At 43.9% G+C, this 14,565-nt stretch overlaps 1 protein-coding gene across 3 annotated transcripts in view; it reads left to right on the top strand.

The window, feature by feature from the left end:
- Phactr4 (phosphatase and actin regulator 4) overlaps positions 1-14,565 on the top strand; it is a 75,797-nt gene that overhangs the window by 13,466 nt on the left and 47,766 nt on the right. For 2 of the 3 annotated variants that reach the window (XM_052177594.1, XM_052177592.1), the window contains exon 1: positions 14,176-14,412. The exons of the other annotated variant lie outside the window; for it this stretch is intronic. In XM_052177594.1, coding sequence (XP_052033554.1) covers positions 14,367-14,412 — 46 coding nt within the window. In that variant the 5' untranslated portion in view covers positions 14,176-14,366. Of the gene's footprint in view, positions 1-14,175; positions 14,413-14,565 lie in introns of those variants that run through there. 3 annotated transcript variants of the gene reach the window in all.

Raw genomic sequence — 14,565 nt, 5'->3', positions numbered from 1 at the left:
GCTAGGAGAGACACATACCTCAAGTGTATAAGTAGGCATTGTAAAACCTTACCACAGGCTATATCTCCAGGCATTAGGAAGTATATTTGAGATATCAATTTAGTTCATTTTCTTCTGTCTTGCCATTGGTGTGACTGAGGCTGAACTTTCTGACCTGGTAGCAATAGTCAGGAAGTTCAGGTTACATTTTTGGCCTTAATTGAGATGACATACGTTTAATTAATTAGTTAATTAGTTACTTTTTCTGGTTTTAATGAGCCTAGGTGACTGAGCTGTTTTACAGAATTATAGCTAGCTCATCGGGAAATCTTTAGTTTGAACACTAGAGGGCAGACAGCACCTTGTTAGTAAACCTAGTTTTGTCATTAAATTATTCTTGAAATTATTTTGAGGATTGGGGAGATTGAGCTTATTGTTTTCATAGCACAGTGATTGTTCCTAAAGATAGTGTTTATATAATAAGCTGCAGGCAGTGAGATGTGACCCTGCACTGGGACATGCATGCCGGAGGCCACCCTCCAGAGTCCAGAGGACCACACCTACATTATGTGATGTCTTTTCAAAGAGCAGGGAAGACAGGAAGGAAGGAAGGAAGGAAGGAAGGAAGGAAGGGAGGAAGGAAGGGAGGAAGGAAGGAAGGAAGGAAGGAAGGGAGGAAGGGAACAGAGCACAAGGAGAGCAGTGAGACAGGATTGGCCGTGGCCGGCAGTGTGTGTGACACTGAGGACCCACTACAGCTAATCTCCAACCTGTAATGGGGCTGAGGACAGCTCAGAGGTTAAGAGCACTGGCCGCTCTTCCGGAGCACCTGGGTTTGAGTCCCAGTGCTCAACTCTCTGCAATTCCAGTTCCAGTTGCTTCTGGCAACTGAGGACACTGTATTCACATTGTGCATAGACATGCAGAAAAAGACTCATACACATAAAATAGAATAAAATCTGTAATCTTACTCTTTGAATGCTAATATAATTGGAAAATTGTGCCTGCCTGAGTGAGAACGGGGTGGATCCGAATCTGAAAACAAATATAAGAATGTTGTATAAAAGGCGGGCAGTGGTGGGAGCACGCCTATAATCCCAGCACTCTGGGAGGCAGAGGCAGGTGGATTTCTGAGTTCAGGGTCAGCCTGGTCTACAGAGTGAGTTCCAGGACAGCCAGAACTATACAGAGAAACCCTGTCTCGAAAAAAAACCAAAAAAAAAAAAAAAAAAAAAAAAAAAGAATGTTGTATACCTTTGGCCTGTAAGTTGTATATGACATGTAAATGAGTTTCACATTTAACTCGTGGGTTTTTTTTTCATATTTAATTGTGTGTATATGTTCAGCACAGCAGTGTAGTGCTGAGAGGACAACTTTCAAGAGTCTCTCCTATCATGTGGGGTGTGGGAATCAAAATCTGGTAGTCGTTGTGATCCTAAAAAGAGAAAGAGGTGGGAGAATATGGCATATGGCGGTGTGGGGGAAGGGGTACCTCAGCGGGTCCAGGCCGAGGCATCTCTTCCCCCTGAGGGACCACACACACCGCCATAAAATAGAATAGAGTTTATTTGGGGCATGGGGAGGAGAGTTAAAGGGGTAGTAGAGGCATAGGAAGGCAGAGGGAAGGAGAGAGTAGAGAAGCAGAGGCCGGCCATGACTATGTGGAGGATGGGGAGAGGGGGAGGAGAGCCCAAGAGGGGTCAAGAGAGAAGCTGGGAGGGTGAGAGAAGAGATGTAAGAGTGGTAAGGGAGGTAAGAAAGAGAGGAGGGGCCGAAGAGCACCCTCTTATAGTTGGCTAGGCCTACCTGGATGTTGCTAGGTAACTGTGGGGAGGGGCACACCTGGCTGTTTGTGGGGTGGCGCTTAGACAGAATCCTAACAGTCAGATCTTTACCAACTGAGCCATTTAGATCCAACTCCCTTTACCCACTTTTGGGACAGGATCTCACTATGTATCCCTGGCTGTCCTGGAACTCACTCTGTAGACCAGGCTGGCCTCGAACTAAGAAATCCACCTGCCTGTGCCTCCCATGTGCTGGATCAAAGGCATGCGCCACCACTGCCCCGCTCTGTTATACCTATTTTTAATTGATTAAAATTGTATCATTTAAAAAATGTAAGAAACTGTTTGTGTAGTGAGTGATTTATTTGTCAAAAAAATAAAGTCAATTTCCTTTGAGCTTAGTTTAGTATGGAAGACTAAGGTTATTGTGGAATACAGTGGGCGCCCTTGAGGCATAACAGTGACAGTGGCCCAAGGGTCTATTGTATCTGTTATGTCTAATTTTGTTTGCTTTTTGAGACTAGGTCTCTCTAGGCTATCCTGGAACTCACTATGTCGACCAGGCTGGCCTAGAACTCATAGAGATCCTGTCGATTCTGCCTCCCAATTGCTAGGTTAAAGGCGTGCACTACTACACCTGGCTCTCGGTGTGATGAAATTTAGAAGGACTTATGATGCTGCAGAGCTTGGGGTTGCTGTATTTTCTTGCCTCTATTTCAATAGCTCCCAACCTGTGGTTCGAGACCCCTTTTGGATCACATATCAGATATGCTTTGGTGGATTTCTGAGTTCGAGGCCAGCCTGGTCTACAGAGTGAGTTCCAGGACAGCCAGAGGTACACAGAGAAACCCTGTCTCGAAAATACCAAATCCCGCCGGGCAGTGGTGGCGCACGCCTGTAATCCCAGCACTCTGGGAGGCAGAGGCAGGGGGATTTCTTAGTTCGAGGCCAGCCTGGTCTACAGAGTGAGATCCAGGATAGCCAGGGCTATACAGAGAAACCCTGTCTCGAAAAAACCAAATAAGTAAATAAATAAAATAAAATACCAAATCCAAAAAAAAAAAAAGCTTTGTATCAGAGATTTACATTATGATTCCCAACAGTAGCAAGATTACAGTTAGGAAGTAGCAATGAAGTAATTTTATATTTATTTATAATTTTTAAGTTTTATAAAATTATTTAAAATAATTTTATTATTTTATTATTATTGTGAGCAACTGTGCTGAAGGGTCTCAGCATTAGGAAGGGTAAGAACCACCTCTATCTGATCAAGGGGATTTTTCTAAGTGCCCATGCTCCTAGCTAGTGTGTCTTGTTTTAAAGTTGATGGGAAATTTTTTATAATGTTATCTTAACACTGGAAGCTAAAAGTATGTCAGCACGGGCTGGAGAGATGGCTCAGTGGGTAAGAACACCGACTGTTCTTCCAAAAGGTCATGAGTTCAAATCCTAGCACCCACATGGTGGCTCGCAACCATCCGAAAAGAGAAAAGACATCCGATGCTTTCTTCTGGTGTCTGAAGACAGTTACAGTGTACTCACATATAATAAATAAATAAATAAATCTTTTAAAAAAAAAAAAAAAAAAAAAGTATGTCAGCAATACAGCCCCTCCCTTCTATTTAAAGGGAGGAGGAAGCTTGAACTTTAGTTAGTTGTAGTCCTTCAGGCGTAGGAGATAAATTCCTCTAAGATTAAATGAGGCTAAAAGTAATGATACTTCATCTTTCTTTTGTAGTGTTTGGTTTTTTCCTTAAAGCTCTCAGAATAACATATGCCTCTTGTTGGTTCACACCTATAGTCCCAGCATTCCGGAGCCTTGAGGCAGGAAGACTACCACTAGTTTGATGCTAGCTTGAGATAAATAATTAATTCCAGTACAGCCTGGGCTACAGATTGATTCTCCATATCAAAAACCAAGATAGATAGGTGGGTGGTTGGATGGATGGATGAATAGAGAGAGACAGATAGACAGACAGGCAGGCAGACAGACAGATAGGCTTGGGGGATGGTTTAGTTGGTAAAGCATTCCTAGAATCCACTTGAAAATGTTGGGCATCGTGATGAGTGTTTGTACTGGGGAGGTGGAAGCAGGTTGGTCCCTGGGACCTCCCTGGCTAGCCAGGCGAGTCTAATTGATGAGATGGGCAGTGTTCAGGACGATGGCATATGAGATTGTCCTTGGGTCTTCATATGAATCTGCATAAACATGTACTCACACAGGCATGTGCACCTATACATAAACACATATATGAGCACATGAAAAATTACTACTAATAAGTAACGAATTAATTAGAAAATAAAATTTTCTTAGATTTTTTTTTTTTTTTTTAGTTTGGGTGTTGTTTTGGCTTTGAGGCTAAGGATTTATTTTGTGTATGTGGCTGTTTTGTCTGCGTATATGTCTACCCACCACAGACATGCCACATATATGCCTGGTGCTCTCAAAGGCAAGAAGACAGTGTCATCTTCTAGGACTGGAGTTACAGATGGTTGTGAGCTGCTGTGTGGGTGCTGGGAAATGAACTCCAGTCCTCTGGAAGAGCAACCAGTGGTCTTAACTGCTGAGCCGTCTCTCCAGCTTTGAAGAGACATTCTTTAAAAGATGAGTAGCTTGACTTAAGACAGAACATACAAAGGTGTGTGCCATCTCCTTCTGCTTATAATCTCATTACACATCCACAATATGTGCTTTAATATTAGTTGCAATGAAGGCTAGTTAGTATCCTAACTTCAATAAGTGGTAATGGTAATGGTGGATTATTGAACATTTACTTAACTGACGGGTTTTATTAAATCTTTCAACAGATTTTAGTTGGTACACTGCCCCAGCTGCCTTGAAGGGAAAAGGAAAAGAATAGTGTAGTTTTTCAGGGGCCTGGGAATAACTCTGTGGGTAAGGTGCTCACTGCACAAGCGTCTGAGCAGGAATTCAGAGCCTCAGCGCCATCTAACCGCTGAGTACAATGGCTTGTGTGATCCCAGGGCTGGCCAGGTGGAGACATGCTGATGATCAGGTCTTGCTAGCCATCCAGGACAGCTGAGTCAGCAAGTTCCAGCTTTAACGTGAGACCTTCTCTTAAAAGATCAATTGTAGTGTGATTGAGAAAAATAATCCAGTACTGACCTGTGGCCTACACACATGTCCATATGCACTGGATCCAGAATACACACACAGAAAAGATACATTTTACGGTCTTAAGAGATTTGGACTTTATTTGTTTGTGTTTATTTTTTGAGGCAGGGTTTCTCTGTGAATCCCTGGCTGTCCTAGAACTCATTAGGTAGACCAGGCTGGCCTTGAACTCACTGAGATCTGCTTTTCTCTGCCTTCTGAGTGCTGGGATTAAAGAGATTTAGAATTGTTAATGTAAGATAAAGTTAACTTTCTTTTTTAAAAAGCTTTATTTATTTTATGTAAAGAGTAAATTGTCGCTGTCTTCAGACACACCAGAAGAGGGCATCAGACCCCATTACAGATGGTTGTGAGCCACCATGTGGTTGCTGGGAATTGAGCTTGGGATCTCTGGAAGAGCAGTCAGTGCTCTTAACCGCTGAGCCATCTCTCCAGCCCCTAAAGTTAACTTTCTATATAAATAAAAGTAGTAGTGAGGCTAGAGAATTAGCTCAGTTGGTAAAGACTTTTAAACTCTCTGAATCTATGCAAGAAAGCCAGGTGTGATGGCTTGTTGTAATCCTGGCACTGGGGAGGTGGGAACAGGCAGATCCCTGAGGCTCTCTGCCCAGCCAGCATAGTGTAATTGGCGAGCTCCAGGTCTCAGTGAGAGAACTTGTCTCAAAAAATATACAGTCCAACAAGAAAGCGACAATCAAGAGATGATTACAGCAAAGGTTGCTGTGTGGCTGAAGGCAGAGGCGCATTCTCTGTAACTGTGATTACATAGATGAGCATCTCATGCAGTCTCGAGAATGAGAAGGTTCATGGAAGGAATGTGCACTGGACGTTGAAGACTGGCCGTTGGACATATTCAGAAAAAAAAGATGAAGAGAGTGGCTGGGTGGGTTAGACCGGGAGGAATGTGTTGCAATTCAGAGCTCCAAGGGTCACCAGCACTGAAGATGAGGGCAGGTGTGGGAGAGTTGTGAAAATCGGCACAAGGTCAGGTTCTCCAAATGCTTGATTCTCATGCCTCCAGCGTCCAAGTGCCTGGAGCATACACTTCTATATGCTATATAGTATATTATGGGCAGCCAGGACTATATATGTATATTCTAGAGGTCACTGTTGGCAGAAGTGGCATATGTCTTTAATCCTAAGACTTAAAGGCTGAAGCTAGAGAACTGAGAGTTACTTGGGAGAAATTATCAAATGGATTAGAAAGGGGGCTGAGCTTGAGCTGACAGTGCACTGGTAGAGCACTTGCCTAGCACACACAAGGGCATGGTCTTGATCTCCAGCACAGAAAAATAATTGGTTGTAGCCAGTGTGAGCATGGTGTTACATGTCTGTAATCTCAGCACTGGGAGGATGGGAAGTTCAGGGCCTTCCTGGGCTACATAGAAAGGGACAGAACCTAAACCAGGTTTGAGATTATTGTCTTAAGCGCACACAGAGCGACACTGAGTTCTAAAGCACTGCACACATTCTGTTGAATCCAGAATTTAAGAAAAAGAAAATTTGAACCAAATCAGTAAATCCTGAAAGAATTACCTTATCAGCTGGGGTTGCAGTTCAGCTGGTAGATGGTCTGCCTGGTGTACTCGGAGCCTGTGAATCTGCTCTCACACCATGCATACTGAGCTGTGAAAGGCCAGCCTCAGCTTCTTAGGTACTCTGAGGACCTTGTCTTTAAGAAGAAAAAAGAATGGGCTAGAGAGATGGCTCAGTGGTTAAGAGCACTGACTGCTCTTCCAAAGGTCCTGAGTTCAATTCCCAGCAACCACATGGTGGCTCACAACCATCTCTAATGGGATCCAACACCCTGTTCTGGTGTGTCTGAAGACAGCTACAGTGTGCTCATATAAATAAATAAATCTTTAAAAAAAAAAAAAAGAGGAAAGGAGTACTTCAGCCCATTGCCTTTCCTTTTCCCACATCACTGCAATTCAACACAACAGACTAGTTTTTGCTCTTCTTGTGACCAAGGAGCACCTCAGGGGAGGAAGGATTAGCCTTTGTCAACAGTTTCAATGGGGTCTGCCCTGGTGGGCGAGCGGTCTTAGCGGGGAGTATGAAGTGGTTGCCCGGCATCTCAGCTGGGAAGCAGGGAAGGATGAGAGCTGCCAATCTGTCTTTAGAGAAGGAATGGCCCTAGTTATCCAGGAATTCCCTGTGTAGACCAGGCTGGCCCCCAATTCCCAGGTATCTACCTGCCCCTGCCTTCTGAGTGTAGTGATTAAAGGTGTGCATCATCATCATCATCATGCTTGGAGCTTTCACTTTAAAACAAATGTGCAGAGCTGGGGGCGTGGCTCAGCGGTTAAGAGCACTGGCTGTTCTTCCAGAGGACTAGCGTTCAATTCCCAGCAACCATAGCAGCTCACAACTGTCTGTAACTCCAGTTCCAGGGGATCTGATACCCTTACACCAATGTATATAAAATAAAGTTAAATAAATGAAGAGGGATTTTTGCTTGTTTGTTTGTTTGTTTTGATTCTGTATTTTTCTGTGTAGCCCTGGCTGTCCTGGAACTCAGTTTGTAAACCAGGCTAGCCTCAAACTCAGAGATCCCCCTGCCTCTGCTTCCTGAGTCCTGAGATTAAAGGTGTGTGCCAACTACTAGCCAGCTTTAGTTCTTTATTATGTGAGTTCGTTTGCATTTCAGATATGTGTCTGTGGAGGTCAGAAGAGAACTCGGAGTCTCTCCTCCTTCCGCCATGTGGGGCCTGGGCATTGGACGCAGGCTGTCAGCTGAGCTGCACGGGCCTTTCTCTGCTGAGTTACCTCTCCAGTCCGCTTTCTGCTTTTTCTTCACTTCAAGACACTAGCTCATGCATAGTAAGGAAGTTAAACTTCCTTTCTAACATTTATTTACTGATTACTGTGTTATGGGAATGTGCACGCCACAGCACCGTGTGGTAGTCAGGGCACAACTTTGTTGAGTTGCTTCTTTCTCTACACCTTGATGTAGATTGTAGCTGTGAAAATCAGGTCCCCAGGCTTACATAGTAAGCCATTTGCCAGCCTTAGTTAAACCCTTGTGGAAATACCTTCTAAGTAAAGCCTGAGATGGGTTTCCATGATGATTCTCTGTCAGTCAAGTTCACTGTGAAGAGTAAATACCCCATGGCTCTTCCTTAGATTTTATAGGGAGTACCTTTAGGTTCTTGGTGCCTAAGCCGGGGACAGGGAGTATGAGTATAGTGTTTAATGCTTATTGGATCCTGTTGTTTTCTATTTATTTTATTTATTTTAATTTTTTGAGACAGGGTTTGTCTGTATAGCCCTGGCTGTCTTGGAATTCACTATATAGATCAGGCTGGCCTTGGACTCAGAGATCTGCCTGCCTCTGCCTCCCGAGTACTGGGATTAAAGATATGCTCCCACTGACTATTTGATACATTTTTGAAGTAAAGTCTCACTCTGTGGTTTACACTGGCCTCAACCTCTGCCATGCTGGGACTGGTAGGCATACGTCACCACCCCTGTGGGAATGTGCTTCACTTAAGGAGTCTTCATGAAAAGAAGTAGCTCTTAGGTTCAGATGATAATCACCAAGCTTGTTTCTTGGAAGGTTCTGTTTTTCAGGATTCATATTTATCCACAGCACTCATAAAGCTTTTCAGAAAAGTCAAAATAGAATTATACTGGCTGCCTTAGCATAGGCAGATAAGCACAGGTGCATGCTGTCTGAACTTTCCTCTGTTCACTAGACTGTCTTCCTCAGGCACACAGACATTTGCTCTGCTTTTAAAATGAAACTTAGAAGCAAGGGTGTGTGTAATGTATTTTGTTGTTGTTGTTGTTTGGATTTGGTTTTTTTCGAGACAGGGTTTCTCTGTATAGCCCTGGCTGTCCTGGAACTCACTCGGTAGACCAGGTTGGCCTCGAACTCAGAAATCCACCTGCCTCTGCCTCCCAGAGTGCTGGGATTACAGGTGTGCACCACCACTGCCCGGCTGGTGTGTGTAATGTAAAACACAATTTTCTCTTTGGTTTTAAAAGTTTTATGGACATTTTTAATTATATACTTGATATACTTCCTGTGGTTCTAAAAATTGAAGGTTTTGAAGGGAGGGCTGTAAATACATGAACTCAGCAAAGTGCACTTGCGTTACCAGCTGGAGCGAGTCTGATAGAAACAAGATTTACGAAGTCGTCCTTAGTTATTTTGCAGGAATTACTGTTGACTCACTGTGGTACCAGGTGTTCATTACTCAGACTTTTTATTTAGAGGAGGATAAAGGCTGGATTCTGCTTATGAGCCGGAAAGGAATGCCCCTTAACCTGAATCCTTGCTAGAAGTTCCTGAATAACTTTTTCAGGTGCCATGGCCGTTCTCAAGCAGTCACTGTACCCACAGATACGTGTCTGACGGCCGGTTCTGCACTGATTTCCTGTCTCCTTTACTTGGAGACAGTTTGTGAGCCAGCTGAATTGTAAAGTGTTGTGAAAGAGAGAGAAGGAAGACGGGGCAGCCACAGTTATCGTCATCCCCTTGAGTCAGCAGCAGTGACGGCTCCTGTTAGGAAACGTTCAGCACATTGCTTAACCCGCAGTGGGTCCTCCACTATGTCTGCCCAGTTTCTATACCTCCTTGACAGCTCTGGGTTCCTAATAGAGTTCAGTTGGCTCTTCTCTGTCATTTTATAAGGCTTTATTTTTTTCCATTAAAAGACTAAGGCTTCTTAATCTCTTTTATTGTAATTATAAAAACCAACTACATTCTGCTCATGAAAAAAATCAACAGAATGGAAAAAATTGGTGGCCAGTGAGGTTTATTAATAACACAATTCACATGATTTTTCCCCCTTATTTGGCAAGCATTGACTATTTTTTTTTCAAAAGACTTATTTATTATTATATGTAAGTACACTGTAGCTGTCTTCAGACACACTACAGAAGAGGGTGTCAGATCTCATTATGGATGGTTGTGAGCCACCATGTGGTTGCTGAGATTTGAACTTAGGACCTTCGAAAGAGCAGTCAGTGCTCCTAACCACTGAACCATCTCACCAGCCCCAAGTATTGACTTTTGATTCATTATAAAAAGTACACAGTGGCACACCTGACCAACCTTTCCTGGAGCCTTTTTCTTCCCCTGGCAGAATACTGAATTGGTTAAATCATTGGTTTAACGGGAAGGGACTTTAACAGTAATTTTAGTCACTAGTGTAGTAGCTCACATGAGGTTTTGTTTGTTTGTTGTCTGTATACGGTTTACATATAAATCCATGTTTTCTTGTGTGTAAGCACCCAAATGCAGGTATACATGTGGGTTCAGATGCAGACTCACATGGGGGTGCATGCATATGGCAGACAGAGTCCTCACTGCATCTCCTCTGCTCTGTCATGCTCGTCTTGTGTGGTGTATGTGGTGTGTGTGGTGTGTGCATGCAGGTGCGGGTATGTGTGTGTGTGTGTGAGCACGTGTGCATGCAGGTGCGGGGGTGGGGGGTAATCAGGTCTGTTCATCTGTTGCCCTCTATCTTTTGTTGTTGCTTTGAGACAGGGTTTCTCTGTGTAGCCCTGGTTGTCCTAGAACTCCTGTAGACCAGGTTAGCCTTGAACTGAGAGACCTGTGTGCTTCTGCTTGCCCTGTGCTGGGATTAAAGACTCCGTCCCAGTGTCCCAGCTTGTCGCTCTCTCTATTTTTGACACATAGTTAGACATAGTCTCCTGCTGAACTCGGAGCTCCCCATGTCCATGTCCACTAGGCTAGCTGGCCAGTAAACTGTAGGCATTCTCTTGAGTCAACCGTACAATCTATGAGTAATTGTCTCCATTCACAGCTATGCCCCCATGCTTTTTTTTCCTGACTTGATCTGAAACAGAGTGATCCCTAATTCCTCACTTCTGTCACATAAAGAACTTAGCATTTCTGTTCTTTCATGTACTCTTTATAATCCTGTCAAGAAAATGGAAAATGGATTTTTACCATATGTGTGTGTATGTATGTATGTATATATATATATCCCATACCCCAAATTGGGTCTTACTATGTAGCTCTGGCTGTCCTGAAACTCACTTTGTAGACCAGGCTTGGCCTCAGATTTGCAAAGATTTGCTTGCTTCTGCCTCCTGGGTGCTGAGATTCAAGGACTGCACCATCACGTTCAGCTACATTTTTCAAAATTAAGTATGGATATGCCACCACCTCCCCATGCGCTCTCTCACGAGCGTGTGGAATGATAGAATACTTCATGGTCTGTAGGTTTTCTTGCCTCCATTGCTCACGCTCTTTGAAACAGGGTCTTGTTTTATAGCCCTGGCTGCTTTAACTTGTCCTTCCTCCTGCCTCAGCACCCAGAATGCTGGGGTCACAGACAGGTACATTGTCTTTTGCTCTTAAGTTTCATAAGCAAAGCTTCAGAGTAACTCTGATTCTTGGTGGGGCCACAGTTCAGTGCTTGCCCAGCATGTAGGAGGCATGCCTGAGGGGCAGGAGACTCAGGCTGCTGAGGACACTGCATGAGCGCTGCACTGGGCTACTGGCATCAAGCTTGGCAGTTAAAGGATAATGCATCATGGTCTTTGCCCATAAAGAGCATCTAGACTACTAGGCAGTAGTAAAGATTACTGCAGCTCAGGGTGGTGTGTCCACCAGGGACCATTGCCTAGTCCCGTGGTTCTCAACCTGTGGGCCGTGCCCCTTTGCAGATCAAGTGACCCTTTACAGGGATGGCCTATGATTGCAGATGTCAAGTAGCAATGAAAATAATTTCATGCCAGGTGTTGGTGGCGCACGCCTGTAATCCCAGCACTATGAGAGGCAGAGGCAGGCGGATTTCTGAGTTGGAGGTCAGCCTGGTCTACAGAGTGAGTTCCAGGACAGCCAGGGCTATACAGAAAAACCCTGTCTCGAAAAACCAAATCCAAAAAACCAAAAAAAAAAAAAAAAGAAAGAAAGAAAGAAAGAAAATAATTTCGTGGTTGAGGAGTCATTATAACATGAAGAACTGTATGTATTAAATGGTCATAGCATTAGAAAGGTTGAGAACTACTAGCTTAGTCCATTTGTTTTGTTTGATTGTTTGGTTTGAGTTTTTTGAGATATTTTATTATGTAGCTCAGGTTAGCCTGGAACTTGAACCTTTTGCCTCTGCCTCCCAAGTGCTGCTTTGTGCCACAGGTGTGGAAGATAATATTTCTTGATATTGTTCCTTTCTCTTACCCATCGTGCCCTCTCAGGTTTCCTCTGCTCTGCCCAGCCCCTGTGTGCTGGTTATCTTCTGCGATAGCTCCTGTTACTATAAGCACTTAAGGAAAAACCTTGCTTTGTGTGTCGACACAGTACTAGGCACATAATCAGTGTTCAGTGAGTCCATTGGAATTCGCTCTTTTTTTTTTTTTAATTTATTTATTATATATTTAAGTACACTGTAGCTGTCTTCAGACACACCAGAAGAGGGCATCAGATCTCATTATGAATGGTTGTGAGCCACCATGTGGTGGCTGGGATTTGAACTCAGGACCTCCGGAAGACAGTCAGTGCTCTTAACCCACTGAGCCATCTCTCCAGGCCTGAAATTCTCTTTGCTTGGTAAGGAAAGCCTTCAACCAAGGAAACAGAACTTAGGCAGTTCTTAAAGGACGGGTAGATCCTCCTCACCTGTGTTTGAGAAAGAACTTCCAGGCTAAAGGAACAATTTACACAAATGAAAAACATGCCAAAGAGTTGGCACAGATGACAGGGAGGCCTTCTACTGCAGAGTGAGATGGCCGCTGACAGATGCTACTACAGTGAGTACCCAGATCCTGGCAGCCAAACCGTGTCATTATACTATATCCCTGAGTGTTTCTTTTTTTTTTTTTTTTTTTTTTGAGACAGGGTTTCTCTGTATAGTCCTGACTGTCCTGGAACTCACTCTGTAGACCAGGCTGGCCTTGAACTCAGAAATCTGCCTGCCTCTGCCTCCCAGAGTGCTGGGATTACAGGCGCGAGCCAATACCGCCTGGCTCCCTGAGTGTTTCTAAGTCCTTTCCTTGCTTTATGCCTTATATTTAGTCATTTTCTTGTTACCACTGAGGCTTTCTGTTGTTTCTCTATCAAAACTGATAATAAGGATGGGGAGGTGGCTCAGTGCTTGTTGTGTAACCCAGCACAGAGCACAGAAACCGCTGGAGCTGTCGAGGAAGACAGACCAGCATCACCCGACCTCTGCTTCCACACGAGTCTCGGAGTATGTGCACATACTATACCATACACGGTATACAAGAAGTATACATTAGGGGTTAGGAGACCACTGAGATGGCTCAGCAGGTAAAGGTGCTGGCCACCAAGCCTCAAAACCTGAGTTCCATATCCAGAATCCACGTGGTGAAAAAAATGATGCTTTTCTGACCTCAGCAGGTACGGGTTCTCTCTCACACACACACAAATAAAGAAATGGAATGAAAGTCTTTTAAAATTTAGGGCTGGGAATGTAGCACAGTTGCTGGACTAGTGCCTAATATAAACAGAGCCCCAGGCCATCCCCAGCACCATATAACTAAGTATAGTAGAACAAGCCTGTGATACCAGCCTAAACTCCAGTACTTGGGAGGTAGAGACAGGAGGATCATCAGTTCAAGCCTACATAATTCAGCTTGAGGCAAGCCTAGACTACATGAAACTGTCCTGAGGGGGAGGGGTAAATAATCATACATTTGTTACTTCAGAGATTCCAGAGAATTTAGAATATATATATATATATATATATGAATGATTTATTTTATTTTATGTGTTTTGCCTGCATGTTTATATGTGTTTCATATGCTGGTGCCCACAGAGCTCAGATTATTGGATCACCTGGAACTTGAGTTGTGCAAGGTGTGAGGTGCTGTGTGAGGGCTAGGAATGGAACCCATATTCTTTGTAAAAGCAACAAATGTTCTCCAGCCCCAGCACACGCATGCACGTGCACAAGAATAAAGACCAGATAAGGGAGGTAATAAATATTCAATCCATATACAACACAAAAATTGTAGAATAATTGGATGCTTTGCAAATAAGGCAATACCTAAAATGAGCCTTTGAAATAGACTATTTGACTGTTACTCTGAATCCTGCTGATGGTGTGAATAAGTGTTTAGGGTCTTTGTTATACTTTGGGGCAGGCTCCCTGTCCTTTTAGGCTTTGAGCCTGGAGTCTTCCAGCCAAGCTCAAAGTCAGGAAAAGGAGGTGTGGGCTTTTGGGCTGTGCCTCCGGCAGCCAGAATGTGGTTGGCTGTCTCCTCCCCTTCCGCACTGGTGCTCTACACACAGTGAGCTCTGGAATGACAGGCATTCCTGTGTGAAGAGAGCCGGCGTGAAGACGTTTCTGAGAGCTAAAAGTACCCGGTGGCCAGCAAAACAGAAACTCCAGATCTCACGCTGTTTCCTGGCATTTGGCGGTGATACAGGATTGCTGGTCCCTTACATGGATTTATCTTTTTAAGAGAAGTTTGCTTTTGTCAGAAAGAGTTTGTTGTCGTGGGATACATCTAAGACAATTATAATCATGGGGCAAGCTGATGTCTCCAGACCGGTAAATCCAGATGCAGTTGGTGAGTAATGGAAGGCAGGAAAATAGACATCTTAGCAGGAGCGAGGCGGGCTTACGGCTGAAGTTGGTGTCTCTTAGGAATTGGAATACAAGACTTTGACATATTTATTAAAGTTTGAGAAATGAATGAAAAATTTAAAGTTATTTTCACTCA

This window comes from Apodemus sylvaticus, chromosome 3 (assembly GCF_947179515.1).
Source record: "Apodemus sylvaticus chromosome 3, mApoSyl1.1, whole genome shotgun sequence".
Classification (NCBI taxonomy): domain Eukaryota; kingdom Metazoa; phylum Chordata; class Mammalia; order Rodentia; family Muridae; genus Apodemus; species Apodemus sylvaticus.
Note: the sequence above shows the minus strand (reverse complement) of the source record. Positions and strands in the feature narration are given on the sequence as shown.